General features: G+C 40.5%; 1 protein-coding gene across 2 annotated transcripts in view; it reads left to right on the plus strand.

Moving 5' to 3' along the window:
• The window catches only part of RCOR1 (REST corepressor 1), a 123,812-nt gene extending 100,570 nt beyond the window's left edge, over positions 1-23,242 (plus strand). Inside the window, exons 5-12 of one of the 2 annotated variants that reach the window (XM_070593333.1) lie at positions 1,680-1,841; positions 2,564-2,682; positions 5,104-5,182; positions 8,034-8,228; positions 13,712-13,789; positions 14,034-14,091; positions 14,741-14,970; positions 18,482-22,669. In XM_070593333.1, coding sequence (XP_070449434.1) covers positions 1,680-1,841; positions 2,564-2,682; positions 5,104-5,182; positions 8,034-8,228; positions 13,712-13,789; positions 14,034-14,091; positions 14,741-14,970; positions 18,482-18,523 — 963 coding nt within the window. In that variant the 3' untranslated portion in view covers positions 18,524-22,669. Of the gene's footprint in view, positions 1-1,679; positions 1,842-2,563; positions 2,683-5,103; positions 5,183-8,033; positions 8,229-13,711; positions 13,790-14,033; positions 14,092-14,740; positions 14,971-18,481; positions 22,670-22,994 lie in introns of those variants that run through there. The other variant, XM_070593332.1, reaches the window with a different exon arrangement.
• The last annotated feature ends 639 nt before the right edge of the window (positions 23,243-23,881 follow it).

Below are 23,881 nucleotides of genomic sequence, written 5' to 3' on the forward strand. Positions count from 1 at the left end.
GTTTTTATAGCTCACCCATTAAAATTTTTTTGTTCCTGTGTTCAGTATTAGTGTTTCCTCATTAGCTATTTTTTTGGTGGTTATTAGCAGTATTATACAAGGCTCAGGTCCCATTTTTACCCTCTGAGATGCCTTTGATTTGAAAGGCATCTGTATTTCTGCAGGCCTGCAGTATTTAAGAGAGCAGCGGTTCTGAGGTGCTGGATACTTGGGCATAATGCTTTCTTATTTGAATATGTGATGTGTTTGTCATTCTTGTGGTTGTGTGATTTTTTTCTTGACTTATGTTGTCACCCTCAGACCTACAGTGCTTTAATATTGTTTTTTTTTTTTAAGCTTGGCACCTGAGCTAACAACCGTTGCCAGTCTTCTTTTTTTTCCTTCGTCGTCGTCTTTTCCTCCCCAAAGCTCCCCGTACATAGTTGTATATTCTTGTTGTCAGTGCCTCTGGTTGTGGCATGTGGGACACCACCTCAGCATGGCTTGATAAGCAGTGCCATGTCCACGCCCAGGATCTGAACCAGCGAAACCCTGGGCTCCTGAAGTGGAGCGCGCGAACTTAACCACTCGGCCATGGGGCCGGCCCCTAATATTAAATGTTTTGAATCACTTTCAGGTTGTAAGATTTGGCTAAAGTTTTCTTTCAAAAACTGTTTGGAACCTACTAATGAGAAACCCACAAGATTAATTTTTCTTCGAAAGTGTGATATTTTATTTCAGCTTTATTTCTAATTGTTATTTTAAAAATTAGCACAGTAAGTTGGATTAGTGCTTTCCTTGGCATTGAGCTAGATGTCACAGCCTGTAAGTTGCTAACATTTCCCATTTATCCTAGTGACTAAGGGTACGACTAATTTAGATTGTATAATATTAGACTGTTCTTTTAGCATGGGCTTTACTTTTAATTATTCTACCCTGATAGAACTGTTAGAAAAGCTAATTATAATAAGATAGTTCCAGAATCTCTAAAAGCAAGAAATGTGTGCTTCTCTTTTTCCAAACCCTACTCATGAACTTCACAAAGTTGCTCAGAAAATCATCGATTTTTTTATCCTGTTTAGAAAGTGTAAATATTATTGGGTGATTGCTAAATATACTTGTATGAATTTTTAAGAATTCACATCTTCAAAAGTATGATCATTTTCACTTTAGAATTGTAATACAGAAAATTTTCTCAGGAAACTATTCCTGAATTGTCTCTCTTGTTTCTTATTTGTTCTTCACCCATTTGTGTATTTTTTTCCTTTCTGAGATGAAAAAAAATTTTACATTTTAGTTTTTTTGGCGAAAGAATAACAAAACAATTGATTGCTTTTGTAAATTACTTTGTCTTTTCCTATAGAAAGGTATTAGAGCGTGACCCTTGAACAGCACGGATTCTAGAGCCACGCTGCTTCTGCCACTTACTAGCACCGTGACCACTGGCAAGTTAGTTAATTTCTCAGGGCCTCCGTATTCTCATTTGTGAAGTGAGGCTAGTGGGACTTACCCCATAGGGCTTGTGAGACAAATGGCTTAGCGTAGGCATATGTCAGCGTCTGCCATTTGGCAATATATGAGTTAACTGTTAATTCGTCTGGGTGTAAAGAAGCACACACTCTCCTTTTGCCGACCTCATTTCCATTTTAATGTTTCATTCACGTCTTTGGTCTAAAATTTCAATGATGCTATTTTTCTAGGCTCTTGGGATGCTCTTTTGGCATAAGCATAATATTGAAAAATCATTGGCTGATTTGCCCAACTTTACCCCCTTCCCAGATGAGTGGACTGTGGAAGATAAAGTCTTGTTTGAGCAAGCCTTTAGTTTTCATGGGAAAACTTTTCATAGAATCCAACAGATGGTGAGTAGATGAGACCATTGATGTTTTTTCTTCCCCTAGCCTGTCTCCTCTGCAGCATGCCTGAGGGATAGGGCTATCATCTACAAGCATGAATATTGCCATTTTTAATACAGCACCCTTTAGAAAAAGCACCTCACTCATACTGCTGGGTGGATGAGAGTCTTCAAATTACAGGAGTGAAGCATTTCCTAGCACTTCCCAGCTTGATGGCCATAAGTCAGCCCCTTCCCCCACCCCCACCCCAGTCTCTCTTGTGGGGCTCCCCAGATTAGTCCAGTGGAAAGGATCTTTGACAGTTATTTGATGAGGTGGAGCATCTGGGGCCCTTTCTGCTTGGGGAAGTTTTGCTTATCTTTTGCGTTCTGGAAACCTATCTGGTGGACTCTTGGCATGAATCTTATTGATGGTTATATTAGTGCTAAAATGAATTTTAAAAAAATAACCAAAAAGTTATGTTAGAAACTTTAGGTGTGTGAAAACTCTGATTTATCTTAAACTGACTTTACAATCTTTCATGGGCTAAGTTTCACTTACAGTCAAACTTCAGTAATTTGAAAATGTATTAATGAGAATTCTTTTACGAAGTTTTTCGTTAGAGAAAAAGGGCTGTGATTTATGACATTTCTGAATATGTCAAAGTGATCCTTATTAAATGTATCTAAACACATTTCATTTTTAAAGATTAGCGTTAAATCTAAACCAACTCGTTTTTTTATATTTAGCTTCCTGATAAATCTATAGCAAGTCTGGTGAAATTTTACTACTCTTGGAAGAAGACTAGGACTAAAACCAGCGTGATGGATCGCCATGCTCGGAAACAGAAACGGGAGCGGGAAGAAAGGTCAGTATGTGCCTGGGGGTGTTGTCTCACCACTTAATGGGAGTCTTTTGAGTCACTAGAATTTCTTAACAACTGGTGGATACACAAAGGAAAGGTGGAGTGACTGGATTTCCCCAGTACCTTCCTGGTGGAACCAAAACTTACACAATGTTCTTCAGCTAAATGTTTGTGAACTGTATTAATGAGTGAGGGTTGTATTCTTGGGGTATTTTTTCTCCCCATTCTTCCTCCAGTCAATAAACTTCATTCTGAATGAATGACCTTTCCCATGTATTCTTTTGTGCCCCTTGAGGATGTCTCCTTTTAATAAAAAGGAAGCTATTATTTCCTAGGTTGAAATTTATTTGGTATGCTTATACAAGATTCATTTGACATGTTTTTATGTTGGTATGTTAAAAGATGACGATACAGTTTAGATTTCTTTCTTCCCTTTTTTGACTCTCTTTCGTGTATGTGAGTAAGAAAGAAATATTTTATGATTTCTTAGTAAGGATGTTAGTTGTAATGATAGCTTAGTGAGTAGGATACATCTTAGATCACTTCCTCAGTCTTGTAAACAGCGCAGAGTAGTGGAAATGGCCATGTACTCTCACGCAGTGGTAGGTTCTGGCCTCGACTCTGAAAGTTCTGCTTGTATGCTCACAGGCAGGTGAGTTCAGTCTGCTTCTTCCCCAAGCCTCAGTTTCCTCACCCCTAAAATGAAGATGCTTCAAGTCCAGAAGGCAGTACACAAACAGAATGGTGGTTTTGTTAAGTTGGTGGGAATATAGGTGGCTTTTTAAAATTATATTTTTCACACTTTCTATAGTGTGTCATATTTATAAATTGGTAATACAAAATAAAATGAAGGAAGATAAACTGCATGATCTCCATGGCTCCGTCTCAGGAGAGTTTTTATGATTTCAAATGAAAGAGAGTAACATGTGGGAACATATTGAGAGCTGAGTATCAATTTTGGAGAATTCAAATCTCGGCCCAAGTATAAAATGAGAGTGATGCTGAAAACATCTCCAAAGCACTCTCCAGCTGTAAGATTCTATAAAATTGTTGACCTTAATAGATCTGCATGTTTTTTGGTCTGTAGCATACATGAGTGGGTCTATTTATGGATCGGTACTCTTCATAACCAAAGAAAAGCAGCAAACACTACTGAATTTGTTTTTAGTGTCGCAGCAACTTTTGCTTAAAATTTATTTCCATTGTTTGTTAGGTCTAGTTACCATTTATAAATTAAGTCTATTACTACAAACAGGTGCAGTCTACTAAGATGAGCTCAGAATTAAGTTAAGAAATAGATGGAGATTGTTATCCTTGCATACGAAATGATAAGCACGTTGTTGACACGCCTCCGTTCTCACTTCCCAGGCGCTTTTCTTTGCGTGACTTCCAAGGGTGCTGAGAACTGCTGTGCTCCCACCTCCCGTGTGCACCTTCACCACTATCAGGATGCAGACAGAGGAGGTGCACACGAGCCATGGCAGTAGCACCTGAGAGCTTGTTGTCTTTCTAACGAGACTTGCCTGTGAAAGTAATGGCAGGGACTGGGAGAAATTCCCTCTGCCCCAGGCGCTTTCTCCTCTTGGACACTCTTTCCTCAGCCAGAACTGCTTCCCCCCTTGGCCCTGGGGGGTGGGTGGGGAGAAGGCCTAGGCAGTGGGCATAGTCACGTGGCATGGATTCCTGAGACAGAGTGGAATGTTGACATTGGAAAACCTGAGTGTTCTGTTCAGGTGGTTGTAACTGTGGGAAACTGGGGCAGGCTGCTTGACTCGTCAGCCTTAGCGTTCTCATTTGCTTGGTAAAAGACCTACCTACCACAGAGCTCTTTTCTTTTTTTAATAAGAAATACTACATGGAAGCATATAAACAAAAGCATTTGAAGTACTGTATCACTGTGAGTGTTCTTTTTAAAATTAATTTAAAATACCAGTTATCTAGGCCACCAAACAGCCTCTCCCACCCTGGGACTCGTGTAGTCATGAGCAGACGGCTGGGACTTGAACGTGAATGTTGACTTGTTGTGAATTCGCTCTCGATGCAGTCGGACTTTATTCTTAAATAATTTCTCAGTTATGTCTAATGATCATGCCCCAGACCTCCACTAGCTAATGACGGGGAAATAAAGTAAATGTCTTAAACTTGCTATTTTCAGTTAGAGGAAACACTTTACAAATGTAAAGCAGCAGTTTTCTAGGCCCAGTTTGGGAGTCGGAAACCTACTTTAATGTTCTTTTCATCATTTAGACTAAAAGACTATAGAGTTGGTATTATTTTATTTGAATTGTAAAAACGTGTATCTCAGCAGTCTGAAAACATACACTAATTTTATATTAAATCTGACATTAAATCAATTTATTGCTTATATTTGTATATTAAAATTAGTACAAAATGATCTTTCAGTAACTTGTTCTTGTCTTCCAGTGAGGATGAACTGGAAGAAACAAATGGAAATAACCCCATTGACATTGAGATTGATCAAAACAAGGAAAGCAAAAAGGAGGTATCTTCTTCCCTAGTATTGTTTAGGCAAATAAATTTTATTACTAGTTCTATAAGTAAAACATTCCTCTTACTTATTCTACTTAGTATGTATTAAGTGCTATGTCCAAGGCATCATGATATGACTTTTTAAACAGTACTAACTTTGGTTTATAGAACTTAGAATTTTGTTTGCCAAGAAACATGAGTAAAGGAAACTTTAAGGGAACAAATAGCATTAATCAGTGATGATTTGGTCTGGGGTAGCGGTCCTCACTGCCTTCTTGTCTGAGCCATTAGCTCACTAGGTTAGAAAGCGGTGCTAGTGAGGACCAGGGTAGAGCTCGGCTCCTCTTGTCAGCCTTCATGGTCTCCTTCGAAGCTGTAGCTGGCCCCAGCGGTCTGCGCGCTCAGTCATGAGGAGACTGCAGGGCCGCGGGGACTCAGTGCAAGTCCTCTTGTTACTCAGAAACAACAGCATAGATCATACAAGGGTGAGCCTCACACACAGTGAGTTTTTAATCTCTCAGATCTTAAAAATCATTATGTCAGAGGTCGTTAGTTTCTGGATTCAAGGGGTCCACGATTCTCTACAGTTGTGTATGACTTTTTTTATATATATATTTATAGCATTTGTTTATTGTAAGCTGTCCACTGAGAACAGGGGGGTGTCTGGATGATCTTAGCCTTTTGAAATGGGAGTTTCAGTCTCGGATTATTTTGCCCATTCATAAAAATTGAATAAAGCCTATGTGGGATCTCCAGGGGCTGTCCGAGGAAAGCCAGGGCTCTGTGACACAGGTTGGAAACCCCCACAGTACAGCAGGGCCTGCAGCAGGCCCTGATGGGATGTCACACAGTACCTGGAGGAGAGGGCTCCTTCGCCCTTTGGTGCCCATCAGCCCCTCAGTTCAGGCTGGAGGATGGAATCCCAGCGTGAATATGTCTGGTGTGTGTGTTCATAGAAGTGTTTTTATGAAGACAGAGTCTACTTTCAGTAAAATCTCAAAGGTTCTCTATCTCAAATGTTCTAAAGATGACAACAACATGGAAAAACAAAAGGGACTAGGATATAAACATACCTAAACTTTAAAATTACATCAATAATATATCCTTTTTATAGACAAAGTTAGGAAATACAGCTAATCAAAAAAGAAAAAATAAAAATGGTTTACAATATTAGCACCAATAATCACTTAACATTTTGGTGACTTGAGACAACTTCTTCTGTGAAATGTATTCTGAATCTATACTCACTTTAAAAAAATAATAAAATGGGATCTTAATATTTAATTTTTTATAAGCTTTTAAATTTGCTCTACCTTTAACATATTTTTATGTCAAGTATGTTTGTCTACATAGCTCTATGTTGTTCCTTCGTGCCAATCTTTCATCGTTGAGTTAGTCAGTCTTACATGGGTTTTTATGGGTTTTTCCCCCTGCTTTTTGCTATTATAAACAATGCTGAAATGCTGATCTCATAACTAAATATTTGTGTACTTATTTTTTTCCATTAGAATTAGAAAACAATTACTTCCATTAGAAGTAATTTTATTGGGTCAAAGTGTTCTAGATATATTTTAAGGCTTCTTTTGGTATTTATCACCAAATTGGAAATTGGTCATTCTTTCTTCATAGCACTCGTGCCAGTGATTTGTATGAGTGCCCAAATGACAAGATCATTGTCAGGGTTAGCTGAATTAGATTGTTTGGGAAATCAACATGTACTGCTATTTTTACTGAGCTTTATTTTGATGCATTGTTATTTATTAGGTTCTTCAATGGAACATTTTAAATGAAAGAGAAAAGGCTTGGTTTTATATTAATTTCTGTAATTCTTATTTATGAAGCACAATTTCTGATTCAAAAAGAAAAATGGTTAAATCTTAGTTTCTTTACATACTAAAATGTTACTAAAACAGACACATGGTCAATAGGTGATCTTTACTAAACAGCGTAGGGCTATACAGAACACAGTTTATCGCCTATGAGTATTTTTATGTATTGTTTATTACCACTTGTTCAGGAACTTATTACTACCATCATAGTTTGCGTGGTCTTTTTATCAGTCTTTTAAAATACGAAGCAAAAAGCCTGAACATATTTTCAGCTTTATCAGCAAATGTAAAATACACTAGCAAGGTGAGATTATGAACAATTACAAAAACTTCTTGTTCTTAAAATGGTTACCAGTAAGATATTGTGCTTTTCTTGCCAAGATTTTACTGCATTTCCTTTCCGAAGGTTTTGATTTTAAAGAAAGCACTTAAAAAGATTAGCAGGAGTCGTGCATTTTAAACTGACAGCATATGTTTTTTGAGGCAAGTTTCACAATTGCCCTAAAAGTTGTGTTGTCCAAAAAAACAAGTGTATAAAAAAGTCCTAGTTTCATATTGTAGTTAACGTTTTTATAAACTTCTCTAAAGAATTTAAATGGATTTCTATGCATGTGCTGAATCATTTTTTCTTTTTTCTTTCTGTGGTCACATGTCCATCTATATTGCTCGGGACTATTAGGATAAAATAGCTCCTTGTTCATATATACAAAGCTCACTAGAAGAGAATATGTTTTTTTTTTCTTCCTATATTACTACAAGAAGATAAGAATGCTTATTGTCAGAGGCTTAAAGGGATAGAATATGGATGTATCTGTACAAGAAGCAATGGAATCATTTTGAACTGCCTAGCCGAAGTTCGATAGCCAATGTGTTTGTCTGTTAACTGCCTGTTAGAGTTTGTAAATAGTAATTATGATATGGCATGGTATTTGTCTTAGATTGTTTGGAGCCATGTTAAGGAAATATGCTTATTACTATTCATTTGGCGTTTGAATTTTTTTAGAGTCTCATTCATCAAATATGTATATCATGCAGGTGCCCCCTACTGAGACAGTTCCTCAGATCAAAAAAGAAAAACATAGTACACAAGCTAAAAATAGAGCAAAAAGGAAACCTCCAAAAGGAATGTTTCTTTCTCAAGAAGATGTAGAGGCTGTTTCCGCCAATGCCACTGCTGCTACCACGGTGCTGAGACAACTAGACATGGAATTGGTTTCAATCAAACGACAGGTACCCATAAGCCCAGAGTTAACTAGCACTTGAGAAGGTTTTTTATTTCTCACACACATGGATGTTCTCTTTCCTCAAATGTCAAAACAGCATTTTATTTCTAAGGAATGAGACAGAAGATCTTAGGTTGATTTTTCTTAAGTCAACTTTGAAATTGAAGTTGTACATATATATATAAATGTTGTGTGTGTATGTATGTGTGCATATGTATCTCAGTGAGTTTTTACAATGTAAACACACCCACGTAACCTCTCTCTCGATCAAGAAATGGAATATTGCCTCCAAAGCCCCATTCATTTCTCCTTCTAGCCATTACTCCCCTCAGGAAAGGCAGCATTGCCTGAGAGGCTTCACTCATGCCCCTTTCATTCATTACCTGCCTTCTCCCAATAGGTGGCCACTATTCTGACTTAAAACCACACGTTATTTTTATCTGTTTTTGGATTTTATATAAATAAAATCATATGATATGGTTTCTTTTATGTCTGGCTTTCTTTCTCAACATGTGAGAGCTATCCTTGTATCATAGAGCAATAGTTTTTGTTCTTTTTCATAGCTATATAAATATCCTACAAATTTATCCATTTTACTGTTAGTAGACATTTGAGTTGTTTCCCATTTTTGGCCATTACCAATAATACTGATATGAACGTTCTTTTATATGACTCTTTGTGCATTGTGTATGCGTCTTTGTTGGATATATACCTAGGAGTGGAATTACTGGGTTATAGAGGATACTTATGTCCAGCATTAGAAAACAATGCCAAACAGTTTTCCTAAGTGGTCATGTCAGTTTATGTGCAATTTGGTTATGCTGCATCAGGGTTTCCTAACTGTAGCACAGTTGACATTTTAGGCTGGGTAATTCTTTGTTGTGGGGAGTTGTCATATGCACTGTAAGATGTTTAGCAGCATCTCTGGCCTTTACCCACTAGATGTCAGAAGCATCCTCCCCTACCAATTGTGATAACAGAAGAGGCCCCAGGCATTGCCACATTACCCCTGGGGGCGGGGCTGGGGGAGCGGGGCACAGTTCTTCCCTGTTTCCCATTTCTATGTATATTGTTACGTGTAGGGTCGACATTTGGGTTTTTTTCCCATATGGATATCTAGTTAACTGAGTACTATTTGTTGAAAAGACTGTTCCTTCCCCACTGCAGTGCAGTTGGGTCTTTGTTTTAAATCCAGTGTTCGTATGTGTATAGGTCAAGTTTAGGGGCCTCTGCTATGTTCCTTTGGTCTGTTTGTCCATTCTCCACCAATACTGTGCTGTCTTAATTATATATATGTTATAAATCTAGATATCTGGTAGTATAAGTCCTCCAAGATTGTCTTGGCTATTCCTGGCCCTTTGTAGTTCCATGTACATTTTAGAATCACCTTCTCAATTTCCAGAAAAATAATTCTGCTAGAATTTTCATTGAGATTGTATTGAATCTATAGATCAAAATAGAGAATTAACATTAAAATAGAGCATTAGAATCTTCTGATCTGTGAACATGATATATCCCCCCACTTATATAGATCTTTAATTTCTCTCAGTGTTTTGTTGTTTTGTATGTACAGATCTTGTACATCCTTTGTTAGAGTTATTCGTAGATATTTGATACTTTTTTGACGCTCTCATAAAGGATATTGTTTTTAAAATTAATCCTTTTCTAATTATTTGCACAGGAATGAGAAAAGGCTCATCATTTTAATCTGATTTTGCATAGTACATTTAAACTGAATATTCAACTGAGTAGTATTGTCCTTTCATTAGTTCTCTCTCTGAAATTCAAAGCAAATTGTGGACCGGTGGTTTACTTGTAGTTTTTGATGCTTTTGACTTGTTGATCTTAATGGTTCCCTTGGAAGGTTAAATAGGAGACCAACTGACGTTTCATAGATAAGAAGAGTGGGGTGTGTGGCCCTGTCTTCTGGTGTAGGGAGGCAGCACAGACCAGGACCAAGCATGCCCCATGGAATTGGAAGATTGGCTTCTTGTCTTGGATGCTGGCACAGCTGCATTCTAATCTTAGGAGAATCACTTAATCTTTCTGGGCCTCTTTTCAAATGAGGAGATTAATTCTTGCCTGCCTGATCTTACAGGGTATATGAGGGCTGCCATGTGAGAGAGTATTTTAAAGCTCTGTTTGCATTGCAAGAGCTCTGTCTGATTAGGGCTGTGAGCTCTTGTGTCATTTTCATCTTCCTTCTTCTACAAGGGGACTCATTTCCCCCTCTGCTGAGTGAGTTCCTAATGCTTGCTATTTGATGTTAATATGTTGAAGTAAGAAAAAGAAACCCCTTCTTCCACGGAGGTGTTGCTGACTCTGTAGTATGATAGACAAAAGATTCTTTGGTTTTCAGAGCCAGGGCCAAGAACAGGAGTTTTTTATTTAAAGGTAGCTACTCAAAGTTCACATTGTTGGAGACAGGGGGCTTGGAGTCTGACTTAGCAGGAGAGGAGACAGATTGTGTACTTTCCACAGCCTTTTAGGGCTACAGCTTAATCCACTTCCAGACTCACATGGCAGTCAGTCACACAGTGGACATTTTATTCTTTATGCCCCTATGTTTGGTTGTCTAGCAGGGAAACATTCACCTAAGAATAACAGAAAACCTGACTGACAACAGCTTAAACAATTAAGGATTTATTTTTATTAAATAGCAAGAAATCCCAACATCAGTGGTTGCTGGCGTTAGTTCATCTGTCCAGTGATTCTCTCAAGGACCCAGATTCTTTCAGATTTTCTACTCTGCTGTTCCTAGTTTATTGCCTTTTCATCTTGCTTGCTGCCTCACATTGGAAGCTGCAGAAGCCATTTTGTAACCTTCACATCTGCATTCAGGGCAGTAAGAAGAGGAGATGGAGGCAGAGCTAGCCCGGCTGTCCCTTTTAGCAGGAAAAGCTTTTGCCTTACCAGAAGCTCCTAGACCTTCTGCATGCCCAGTGCTTTGCAGTGCGGCTCCTCCTGGCTCCAAGGAAAATCATCAGCCTCTGTTGAAAATGCAAGTGAGAAAGGGACTGGGAACGCCTGTCACGTTAGCCAGTGAGGAGTGCCTGTTACATCAGGTATTTTCTGAGGAGAGTAAAACGGTCTGACATTAGAGAAGAATCACTAAGCACACAATAAAGTAGAAAAAAGAAAGTTGTGTTCAACGGGGAGGTCTCAGTAAGGCACCAGGCCACAATGAGTGCTTTTTTTTTTTCTTTAAATAGTGATTGCTTTTGTATCCTATTTCTTATCCAGCTTGTTGCCACATTGCTTCCTTTCCAGTTGGCGAGATGCTGGCACCTAACCCCTATCTTTACTCTGATTAGTAAACACTTGATCTTTCGGATATGGAAAATGCATCAGAAACAGCGATGTAGGTTAGTGAGAATTTAGAGCTAACTTTTAGTTCAAAATATGTGGATATTTTGCCTTGTAGCCACTCATTTAATTTCTAAGCTTCTTTATATGTTGACTTAGAAAAATGCATGCATTAAACAGGTTGATCTCCTTGGAAAATGCATGTTACTTAATCAATGCAATATAAACCCAATTTTGTACCATATATAACCAACCAGCTAGACTAAATAGAGTAACATATTTAACTGGAAGGGGACATGTAGTATTCTAGATCCCTGACTTTTGAGAGTTTCCTGTCAGAAGTTTCTACGCTCAGTTTTTAGCCTAAGCAGAATTCAGTGACCATCATCTGAGTACGTTGCAGTATTTTATGGGTTGTTAGTTACTGAAAGCACCCTGAGCAAGAGTCTAAGATTGTGCTGTTCAGTGTGGTAACCAGTAGCCACGTATGGTTATTTAAATTTAAGTTTGGATTAATTAAAATGGAAAAAATTAAAAATTTGATTCCTCAGTTGCATAAGCCACATTTCACGTGCTTAGTAGCAACATTTGGCTAATGACTCCCATATCGGATAGCACAACTTTAGAATATTGCCATTATTAGAGTTCTCTTAGATAATACTGGTCTGAGAGCTTGGCATTGCTTTCCTGACTGAAACTTTCTAGTACCAATTTATTTTCTTCTGATTTGTACCTTTTCAAAATTCAGTAAACTGAAGCAAATTTCAGTAAATCAAGGTTCTCATTTATGCTTTTACTGCAGAGTAAATTTTGTGCACATTTCCTATATTTTTCTTTTCAGTTGTCTTTATGCTCTGATGTGGCATTAATACAAACGGATTTGGGGCGGGCTCTGTTTGTGGGCTTTGAGGCCTTTGCTAACGGCGGACGGGGTCAATTTCTGGTCCTTCTAGTGCTGGTCTTTTTCTTCCTGGCCACTAGTCCCACAGTGTGGAAAATTCTTCCTGCACGTCTCCCCTCCTTTTTTAAACCTTTTAGAAGTGGTTAAACATAGGAGGAAAGGATGTGCGAAACTGGAATTCTGTGAAATGTAAGTACTTGAAAGTGGCATTTAAAAAATTGCATAAGTATAAAGAGTTTTTCTAAAAGAGTGAATTATTAAAAAGTATCCATATGACTGTCTGTCACCGCCATCTCCCCTCTCTCCCTCCCCTTCCGTACCTCTGAAAGTCCTGCTTTTCTTCACTTGCCTTAATAAGATGTGTGCTTTGAGGGCACCTTCTGCTCGTGAATGTCTTTGATGTTTTGCTTGGGAAAATGAACCTCTCCCTCCCCTTGCTTTCTTATTAGCTCATGTGATTATTCAAAAATGAAACATGCCATGGTCTGAGTTCCCCTGGTACTTGGCCCCGAAATGCCCGCCACTTAGAGTTGAGAGAGAAGGGCCCACTTCCACGACCAGCTCATCCAGGAGTCTGCAGAACTAAAGATTGAGTGCTTTGTATCGCTTGTGTCTTTCTTTTGATTAGGCAAGGGCAGTGAACGATTAGGTACCTTGAATCAAAACAGTCATGTGGATAATGTGTGAGAAAATGAGGAAGTTACAGTTGGTCACAATTAGCCTTGTGAAAAACTGACATATTGCTTATTTTTTCTCCCTATGAAAGAAGTCTGCGTTGTGGGTTTCTGCCATGTGTCGAATCAGTGCGGGGCCTGGACAGCACAGTGCTGGGGCTCTGCGGGGCTGCGCCTGCAGTCCTGCTCTAGGGCCCATGCCTCTTCTGCCTTCACTCGGCCTCCTGTGCTGCTTAGCTCAGTTCTGTGTGGTGGGGAGGCTGGGGGTAGCCTCTGTCTTTGGTGTCAGACTCCAGATACGTGTTTTGCTGTTCAGGTGATCACTGTTAGGAAATGGTGGATTACGACTGTGTACGCAGGAGCCTTTTCACCACCATCCCCTCCTTGGTTGTCCCTTGTCAGTTGCTCTAAGCAAGTCAATTAAAGAATCTAGTTAGATGCTCTCAAAGGATACCATAAGAACCTCAAATTTTGGCTACCATACAGGTCAGCAACTTCTTTCCTCTTGGGTTTTTGTTTCCTTTAGCTTTTTTTAGTTCTGTTTTCTTTTCATACTTCTATAAAAGTTTTTCATTTTTAAAATGAAAATCTTTTTTCTCTCTCTCTTAGATTCAGAATATTAAACAGACGAACAGTGCTCTCAAAGAAAAACTTGATGGTGGAATAGAACCGTATCGACTTCCCGAGGTAGGATTGTGCTGACATCAGAAGTTATACCCAAGTTTTATGGGTTTAAGAATTTAATATCTGTGTAATATATCTCCAATATACATCTCTTAGAAAGGAAGTATAGACATAATTTTATAAACCTAGTTGAACCTAGTTGATGTTAAAATTCTGGTATGAGAAAAAGAGAAAGTTGCATTAACTCTCATAAAGACATACTCATCTCTAAATATAGTGTGCTAATATGACTCATTTGGATATGCAGGTCATTCAGAAATGTAATGCACGTTGGACCACAGAAGAGCAGCTTCTTGCCGTACAAGGTATGGGGAAATTCTCCTTATAAAAAGCTTAGGAGTAATGATCACTTTTAGGAAAAAGTTATGCCCCACCCTGCTCCCAGCACATCCTTCATGTTGAAACACATTCTTGGAGGATTACATTCTTCTGGTGGACGTTTTAGCCAAATTACTGCATTCCCTTTGAGCTTTACTTCTTTCCCTTTCCCATGTCCCACAAGATGTGAAAACTAATCTGGAAGCCTCAGTTTCTAAAGGTGTGAGTCTCTCATTTTAGTAGCTACTTGTTGGATTCTGAATAGTTGGGAAGTACGGAACCCTGAAAGAAGCAGATATTGAATGTTAGCGTTTTAAGGTTGGAGATGTTCTAGTCCTGGGGATCCTGAAAAGATCCACAGTAATCACTAGCTGACTTTGGTTATCATGTGACGTATTATGGGAAAGCACAGATTTCTGGATGACAGGGTCATACTGAACTTCTCTGTCCAGTCGTCTGTGGAACATATCTAGACGTGAATGCTGCTTTTTCCCATACAATATACTGTCTAGTGCCTGCTATTAAAAGCCTATATATGTTTTCTTATCTAGATAAGGGGTAAGTCTCAGTTGTGGGGTTTTTCAAAATTATTGTTTTTCTCTTCTATTGAAAAAAAATGCTCTCTTACATCCTTAGCCATCAGGAAATATGGCCGAGATTTTCAGGCAATCTCAGACGTGATTGGGAACAAATCAGTGGTACAAGTGAAAAACTTTTTTGTAAATTACCGACGCCGCTTCAACATAGATGAAGTTTTACAAGAATGGGAGGCAGAACATGGGAAAGAAGAGACCAACGGGCCCAGTAATCAGAGACCTGTGAAGTCCCCAGATAATTCTGTCAAGATGCCTGAAGAGGAAGACGAGGTAAGTCTGAAACAATGTGATTTCTTCTCTGCCAGAGTCATGCTCGAATCTGCAGTTGGTTTCTTCATTGATGACATTTTTCAGCCGTAGAAATATTTTTAGGTTTCAGCTGTGTCAGTAACTTGACTTTTACCTGTAAATACCATAATACATGTGTTGACTCCAGTTTTTGGTCACTGTGTATCTTAATCCACATTTTAATTCCTGGACAAATTCTTAATTCCATCCTGGTTTCCTCCAGCCACAAAATGTTCCACATTATCAGTATTTCCTTAAATACAGTAAGAACTCTGCCATAGAACCGTAAGTTGGAAGTGCCTTGAGGAGCGTCAGTAAAGCTCAGTCGTGTAAAATATGTTGTCAGCTCATTGTGAGGTTAATGAGCTTACTGGAGAGTCTGCACTGCTAGCCAGCTGGGAGCTCCTGGGTCTGTCCTTGCTGTCAGAATCTTGTAGCCTTTGATGCTGTTTGGTGCTAAGTAGCGTAAATATTGATGGAGACAATTCTAGGTCCTGTGGTTGTCTGGAACTTCCAGGATGGTGGCCAACATTCTAATAATCTCCAGGAGAGTGGCACCGATTTCATCAGCCTGATCAGCAGAGATTAGGCAGGCAGATTACTGAGGCTGCAGGAACCCATCTGCTCCCTCTGCTTCCTGTGACAGGGCTGCCTCGCCTGGCCTGCCCTGCTACACTTTTACCCCGACTCCCACAGAAGACCAGACTGGGCTGGGCATGGGAGAGCGTTAACTGCCAGTCACTTTGCATTTGAATTTGTTCACTGACTTGGTAATTTAAGGATTCATTTAGCTTTACAAGGAAAGTCATTCTCATCAAAGTCTTCCCCAGACCATGCAGGAATGATTTGAAATTACCTTTTTTGTATTGTCTGTGCTGTGCTGTCCCTTTACTCTAAGAGCCTGGCTGCAGAAGCAGCCCAGAAACCCCCTCCTGACCTGAGCGTGGGAGTGCCTTGTGAGAAAGACAGCAGCCCCTGAGAGCATGACGTTGCTCGTCCACACCGTCTGTGTCAGTTTGAAAAATGGCCTCAAAGCACTAACATCTGTCAGATGACTGTTGAAACATACTAATTTTGTTAGAGTTAGACTCTTTTAGAGCTTTATACCAGAAAATCTTTGTAATAAGTGTATAAAATCTGTAATATGAAAATGTGAGTGTGCCTCTGAGTCACACCCTTGCAAGGCCCAGCCTGCCACCCTGGAACATAATAGCATTTGAGCAGAAAGAAGGTGTTTTTATCTTTTGGCACTGATTTTTGTCCCAATGCTAATTGCTCCTTTAGCAACAAATTAACTTCTCTAAAGTTCTGGACTCAGTTTATGAGGCATTGAAAAGATGAGGCTGACGAGGGAGGGAACATGGGAGTTTACAAGAATGGAAGCTTCCACGTGTGTTTCCAGCTTCAGTTCCAAGAAGCAGAAATAATGAGAAACTCTGGCTCTCTTCCCTCTTCAAATTTGATCAAAGCTGGTAGTGGCAGGGTTAGCATAAAAAAATGTGATAGTAGCTTTAGGACAAGTGTCATCACCACAGGAGGTGTTTTTGTACATACTTTTCTTCATTTTCTTATGCCTGGAAACTGACTGAGACAGTCAGTTACTTTTTTTTCTTTCTTATTAGTCCAGAAGGTCCATCCTTAATAGTCCACTTACCATATTGATTGCTCGTCAAAGTACCCATATGATTTCTTTTCCCAGTCTCTATTGCGCTGGCTCATCCATAGCTGGACCTCCCACCTAGCAGCAGCTCTCCATTTCTCTTTGGTGGTCGATCTTCCATGTGTCTGTTTACCTAGCCTTCTCTTCAAAAAGAGTGGCATTATCTAACTTATTTTTAGTGTATAATCTTTATGTATCTTTTAAAATGTTTTCACCTCTTTAGTCATTTAAAGCCCACACTCTCTATGCTTCACACACACACTCTTGCACGCCTACATTTCCTTTTCTTTAGTCCTCTTCTTCTTATGCTTTTTACAGCACCAGCTCGCTGGCTCCACCACGCTGATTCTCTGTTCTCCATATGTTAATTTGCAGAAGGAGATTAATCTGTAAGGACCAGCTGCTTCTCTGTGTCCACGAAGGGCCTAAGGGAACTTGTTAGAATGCCGGTTAATTGTCTGTCTAGTCAGTGCTCAGAACTTGGTGTCCTTGTAATTTCGCATTCTTGTGTATCCCGTGGAGTCCAGCAGCTAAGAAGGATGTCTGCTGGTGTCCTGCCTGCCTCTTCTGCCCCAAGACTTGATTTTTATGCAGCACAAACAGGGAGGAGGGCCTCAGAACTGCCAGAAGTTCTCGTAACATAATGGTCTGTCAGCTGTAGGCTTTTCTCCTTGAGGACTAAGAAGAGAGTTTAGCCAAAGCGGGTTGAGCTTTTGAGATTCAGAGTTCTCTGAGATGGCTAAGGATGGAGGACGAGGCAGCAGGTGTTAGGGGATATGTCAGAAAGAGCACAGAAGGATGCTAAAAATGATGGGATTGGAGATAAAGATTCTCACTTAAAATTATAGAGTGAGTGAGTTTATTACTAATGAGGAGAAATCTCCTGATTTGACTAACAGCAGTTTTCATAAACTGTGATTTCACGAGAAGGAACAGCTCTTTCAGATTTTAGAGTCACAACCCAGTTGTTCCCTAGCAGTGAGACCCCGTGAGGGGAGTGGTGAGCACTAAGACATCTTGTAACCTTTCGGTTTGGGTCTGGGAGTCAGTTTTGAAAATTGGGAGCGGAGATTTAAGAAATGCCTTTGAAGCCCTCACAGAAGCTCCTGTGAGTTTGGGTGTCTTGCATATCCCTGTGTCCCAGCAGGACCAGTGGCTGGTGAACGAGGTGAGTGCTGCACCATCCCCTCCAGCCAGTGCTGACACACGGAGCACTGCTGTTTGCCAAGCACTGTGCTCATATGCTCTTTTCAGGAGTTTTTATTTAATCCTGTGAAGTAGACATCATTATTGTGTATATTCTGCAGAGGAGAAAACTGAAGCTCAAAAAGAAAGAACTCGGGGGCCCGCCGGGTGGCGCAGCAGTTAAGTGCACACGTTCCACTTCGGCGGCCCAGAGTTCGCTTGTTCGGATCCTGGGTGCAGATATGGCACCACTTGGCAAGCCATGCTGTGGCAGGCGTCCCACATAGAAAGTAGAGGAACATGGGCACAGATGTTAGCTCAGGGCTAGTCTTCCTCAAAAAAAAAAAAAAAGAAAAGAAAAGAAAAAACTCGTTTAAGGATACACACCTGGGAAGTGGCAGAGCCAGTATTTGAGCCCACGACATCTGGCCATAGAGGCCACGCTCTTGCCCTGCCCTTCTGCTTGCCTCGCCGTGGCCCAGCCATCTTGTCAGGCCTTGCCCTTAGGAACATGTGTGTTTGCAGAATACTGTACTCGCAGGACAAGTTGGGTGGGCCCATGCCCTCGCCCTCTTTCGGTACACCAGAATTAGCAGTTTGTATGGTTTACCTGCTCTTTGATTCTTTTTTTCCTTTGCCTCTCCTCAGGCTGCTTCTGTTCTTGACGTCAGATATGCATCTGCTTCCTGAGAAACTCTGGTAGCTTTGAGCACTTGGTATGGACACCTGTGTTATCCAGGATATCAGGTATTACAAGACATCCCCTAGCCATCTGCATCACATCTCTGTGGACAAGCAGCTATTACCAAAAAAGGCGTATACTTCCAGTCCTGTGCTCCATCTGCCTTAATTCTTTGCTCGTTCCTCCATGTTGGCGCCACTTCCCAGAGAGCTCCATTGCATCTCTCGCACTCTGCGTAAGTGCTGGGAGATCTCACAGCCGGCACGCCTCCTGTGACTCTGGGGACCGCCTTCCCAGTCGGAGCTCCGGAGCCCCACCAATGGCAGCTCTTCCCAGTCAGCAGCTTCGGAACAGGTAGTCGACTCGGAAGGCACGACTCTGTTCCTGCATGGCCTGCAATTTCTACTTTGTGCATAATGTAATTTTCAGAGTAACTGTGACCCTGTTGGCCTTCTAGAAAGTTTCTCTTGTTCCTTTCTGAGGCATCCACCTAAGTGATATCATGCTTCTTTGGAAATCGCGATATATTGGCAGACTGCATTATAACCTTTATCGTGCCAAACATCCTGATACAACTCCCATTTCCCTAAACGTAGGGTATAATTATGGTTTATAAATTTAGTTGGCCTAAGTCTCTCCCTTCTCCTTTCCCAAGTGGTAGAAAGCTCATTCATAGCAACTGTCCTTGGACACTGTAGCTTAAAGGGAACGTGGACCTCAACACTTTCTGCCTTCAGCTTTCAGCATTGCAATCCTAGGATGGGTGCCACCCTATCTTTCCTGATTCCCCACCACTACCACCCAACTCCAAGAGATTTGGTCCATACCACTGTACCTGGTGCTTGTACATTTGGAATTGGTGCCTTCTCCTTTTGGCAACCATGTTATCAATCCTTTTTCTGTTTTAGTGTCTTATTTCTTCTTTAAAGTTTATTGCTTGCCAAAGATGACATCACTGAGATTAGGAGACAGGGGAGAGCTTGCTGCAGATTCTGACAGAGCGCAGATTTTAAATGTCAGGTCAGCTCAATAAAGGATATTAGAATAGCTGGTGATTGTTTTATAAAAGCTACACATTGTTCCCCATTCTGTTGATATGCCTGGCCTTTGACGTGGCACTCCACATATCCTTTTGTGTCCTTCGTGTACTGATGTGATCACATAAACACCATCCACTCTCTTTTACTATTATAGTACAGGACAGAGAAGAGATTAGTTTAGTGGTTCTAGTGAGACCAAGATGAAAAGAAACCATCTACAAAGTGGTATGTTAATGCCTTTTGGTTGGACTGGGAACAAGCATAAATTTCTCATAAGTGTTCTGAGACTTCCCGAGTCGCTTGTGTTCTCTACCAGACTGTGGACCCGCTGAGGGGTTGAGGGATGGACTGTCAGACTGCCTTCTAATGTAACCTGTCCCCATCCCACAGTCAGTTCAGCCTGCACTAAAATATGTTGAAGGAGCTTTTTTGTTAGTGTTTTTTGCATCATTTAAATATGTTTCCTGCTTTCAGTACCAAAAAGAAAAAAAATGCAGATGCTTTAAGGCATGAACAGAATTGTTAAGAAGTTTAAATATGCAATGAAAACTTGATATTCTGACTCCCAAGCACCTTTTTTTTTTTTTAAGTCAGCTGATTATCTCTTTAGGAAGAGGGTCAGCTAGAAACCCAGATTGTTTGGATTTTTTTTTTTCTTTTTAGAAATTGGAGAAAGGTCATTCAAAAAGGGAGTATAATGGGACTTTGCCGACTTTCATCACCATGTCCCAACGTGAGGTTTCTGTCGGTCAAGTGAGAGCACATGAAGAGCAGCATCAGAGGTCAGAGGGCAGCCACAGCGCGCGGCCCCTACCTGGACGGGGTAGTAGGATAACACTAGTAATGATGTAGTCGAGTTTGCTTTTATTTTTATCATGAGCCTGCTGTGTGACTGGAAAACGGCAGGAAAAACATGCGGAGGAGGTGGCACAAGTTTTGCACGTCGCTTAAAGGGGACACTAGGCACGAACCGAAGCTTTGGGTTCTCCTTGCTTCTCAAGACCTCCTTCCCCTTAGCAAGCGGTAGGCGATCTGCTGCGGTGGCCTTCCCTCTCTGCCGGTGGATCTGCTCCTCTCTTCACACCCAGGCTATCTTATTTTCCTCAAGAATTGATCCCTTCTGGCAGTGCTTGAAAGCTTGATGCTAGTTCTTATGTAGCATGGCGGGCACAGCACCAGTGCCAGGCCTCTGTCTGGATTCTGCACCATCCCCCTACTTGGTTCCTGGCACCGAGTGGTCTCCAGTCCTGAAAAGTCACTGTGCTAGTATACTTGTTGGATTTTGGCTTTCTCTCCAAGGGAAAGGGGCATGTCGTTTTCATTTGCCAGAAGGAAAAAAGATAGTTGTCTTTGCCTGACTGCCTTTGTTGTAGTTTCATACGTAAGATAGCACTGTGTTTTAAACTGTTTCATTACACTGTCTTTGCCATGATGATGTAAATGCAAGAAATCGCTTAGCTTTAAAAGCTAAGTGATTTGGTCTTATTTATGTGAAGACCCTTTTTAACATATCAAGACTTCGGTGCATCAGCAGGTCGTGTTTGGATGTGTAAGGGTCCACAATGACAACTGCTTCGGATGCAATGTTCACTTAAGCTTTGTCTTCTTAAAAATTATCAATGTGAATGTCATAATTATATTTTTTTTGTGTGGAAAATTTCTCCTAAGTATAAGTTATTGTGCAAAATATAGTACCATTGAAGCAAATGATAGTTTAACTTTTAGTTTAGAAATCCTAAAAGATATAAATTGTATTGCATATGCATTAAAAGTTTGTTTTATTTAATTTTATGTAGATGTGTAAAGTGTTAGGTAAAAGTTTTTTTCACTTATCCATTTAAACACCTTGTTACTTGAATATTGTGTTGACTGGTCTGAAACAGTGATCAATTCTGTAATGTAGCTCTTTTAACCAGGAAGTACCCATGCCTCCATTGTGCTTAGTAGGTTAGTGGTGGCACACAGTCAGGTGCTGGTGTCAGCAGGAGCCAGAGGTTAGTGTAACACGCCCACTGGGTTGTCTTGGTATATTTGTGCCTACCAAGACACCAGTTCCTCAAAAATGGTTTTTAATCGTTTTTAACCTATAAGACCCTTTGATGATCACAAACCTCTAATCAAAAAATGGAAGTGAAAAAACAGTTGAGTTTTAAAAGCTTACTGTGGTGGACTGATTAAGCGGTTGTTTTCTGTGTATATAAAGTTTCCTCAAATATCACACACCACCATAAGTGTGCTCATTGTCACTTTAAATTTCAACTATGCCCTATTTTTGTCTTTCTAAATATCAGATGTACTATTGGTATAATTGCATACCAAAAATAAGCCAAACAGTGCATTACACTAACTGGATCCCTGCTTATCTGAGCAAAGGAAAGATGGAGCCAATTCAAACAAGAGCCTCATTTTCTCTCTCGTCTAGCCTGTTTCTAAATCTAGTGACCCAGGATTCAAGCTTTTAATATCAAGTGAAACTTTGCCTCAAGTTGACTCAAAGTAGTTAGCTAATCTGAATCTAGTGATCTTGTGCAATGCTCAAAAACAAACATTCTTTCTGCCACTCCCTGGACCTCTGCAGCTTTTCCTAATTATAGTAAAGCACAATTGCAGTAACGTTACAAATGAGAAGGAAGGTCAGTATAGTCTATGCATGTTGTATGATAATGAGTGTTTACAGTCACCTTCTCCTAAAACTAAGATTTATACTGGAGTGGATAGTATTCCATTATGTAGGCTTATCAACTTTGCTAAGTGCTTTTTAGATTGCTTAAAAATTTTTCAAGATTTTAAAAGATGTATAAGGTTAAGTTTGCAAATATAATGGAAATGCTGTATATCTTTTGAAGTGATAAAATCCACGTTGGAATTTTAAAGAAAATATGTTGTAATAATGCTGTTGTAAGTAATATTTTAATGTCTCTTTCTGCCTGTTTTCTATTTCAGCACATTCATTGTGGTGAATGTTCATAGCATTATAATTGCTTAGCCATTAAATGATAACATTTGTTAGTGGAAATTGGAAAATTTATTTGTGAAATTCCACAGAATTCATTTTTCTATTTCCAATATTTGCTGAAGTTAAATAAAAATTTTGAAGTCATTGATGTAATAAAATATGACACAAAACAATTTTCTGTGTGCGCCCCCCCCCCCATCAAAGCAATACCCCACCCTAATACAAGGCGGGTTTTTCTCTTGCCTTTTGGAGTTTCTGAATGTACACATTACCCAGAACTGCACCTGTGGAAACACACAGCCAGGGGCGCCTTCTGTGTGTAGCCTGTACCTCTGTCTGAACTACACTGTTTATATATGATAATCTTAGGATTGGGATCAAAATGTGATGCATGAGTTTGTAAAGTTTGCGATAGTTGAGGGCTTAAATTTACAAGTTCAGTGAGAGGAATTTTTTCCCCATAAGTGGTTTTTCTCTTTTCAGCTTCACCAGGCTTTGACACTTGGAAGCTGGCCTCTGCACAGCCTCTGGACTGTGCCAGTGAAGAGGCGAGACCGCCACCTTGTCGCCTCTGGTCAGCCAAGAGTGGACACAGTCCCAGTGTCGGCGCCTCTCTGAGGAGCGTGAAGAACGCTTTCAGCGTCCACTGGCCATCTCTCTGGGCTTCCTTTTTTAGCTGGAATGTAGGATTTGGTTAAATAACTACCATAAAAACCTGACTTCCAAATCCAGGATTGCCTCAGACAACATTTAAAATGCGCAGATGGGATCCCCCTGTGTGTACGACTTTGCAGTGTCGAAGGGTGTCCCCGACACTTCGCAGGTCCTCACTCGGAAGAGAAAATAGAACGAGCACACTCGGTCACAGCACTGTCACAGGAGAGTATGCCCGGTGCTGCTGCACGTCTGCGAGGAAGGAGAGACCCAGTCTTCTGGGACGAGACCTGAGGGTGGCCTCTAGGAGAGGAGGTCAAAGGCTCAGAGACCTCACTGTCCTTTCTGGAGGTGACTGTGCTATAGAACAAGCGCCAAGGCCGGAGCCCTGGCTTTCCTGCCAGGGGAGGGAGGAAGAAAGGAAGCCGCAGGGGGTGCAGGCAGGGCAGAGCGCGGAGGGGCAGGGCCGAGGACGTGGCCCTCTGTCATTGCTGCTGGACGGCTACTATGCTGGGCACCACAAAGGCACAGTTCAGGCTTGGCCTTTAAGGACTGAGAAGAATAACGAGTACTGAGGATAGGAAGTGGAGTTATCGAGATGTCGAGGGGAAGGTTTTCAGAGACTGGCATAGACACCACGCGTGTAGAGGCATAGATTAGGAATGGGGAGGAGACAAGTTATGGGTCCCAAAATCAAGGACGCATGAAGAGCACAG

The sequence above is a fragment of the Equus przewalskii genome, chromosome 25, assembly GCF_037783145.1.
Source record: "Equus przewalskii isolate Varuska chromosome 25, EquPr2, whole genome shotgun sequence".
Lineage (NCBI taxonomy): Eukaryota > Metazoa > Chordata > Mammalia > Perissodactyla > Equidae > Equus > Equus przewalskii.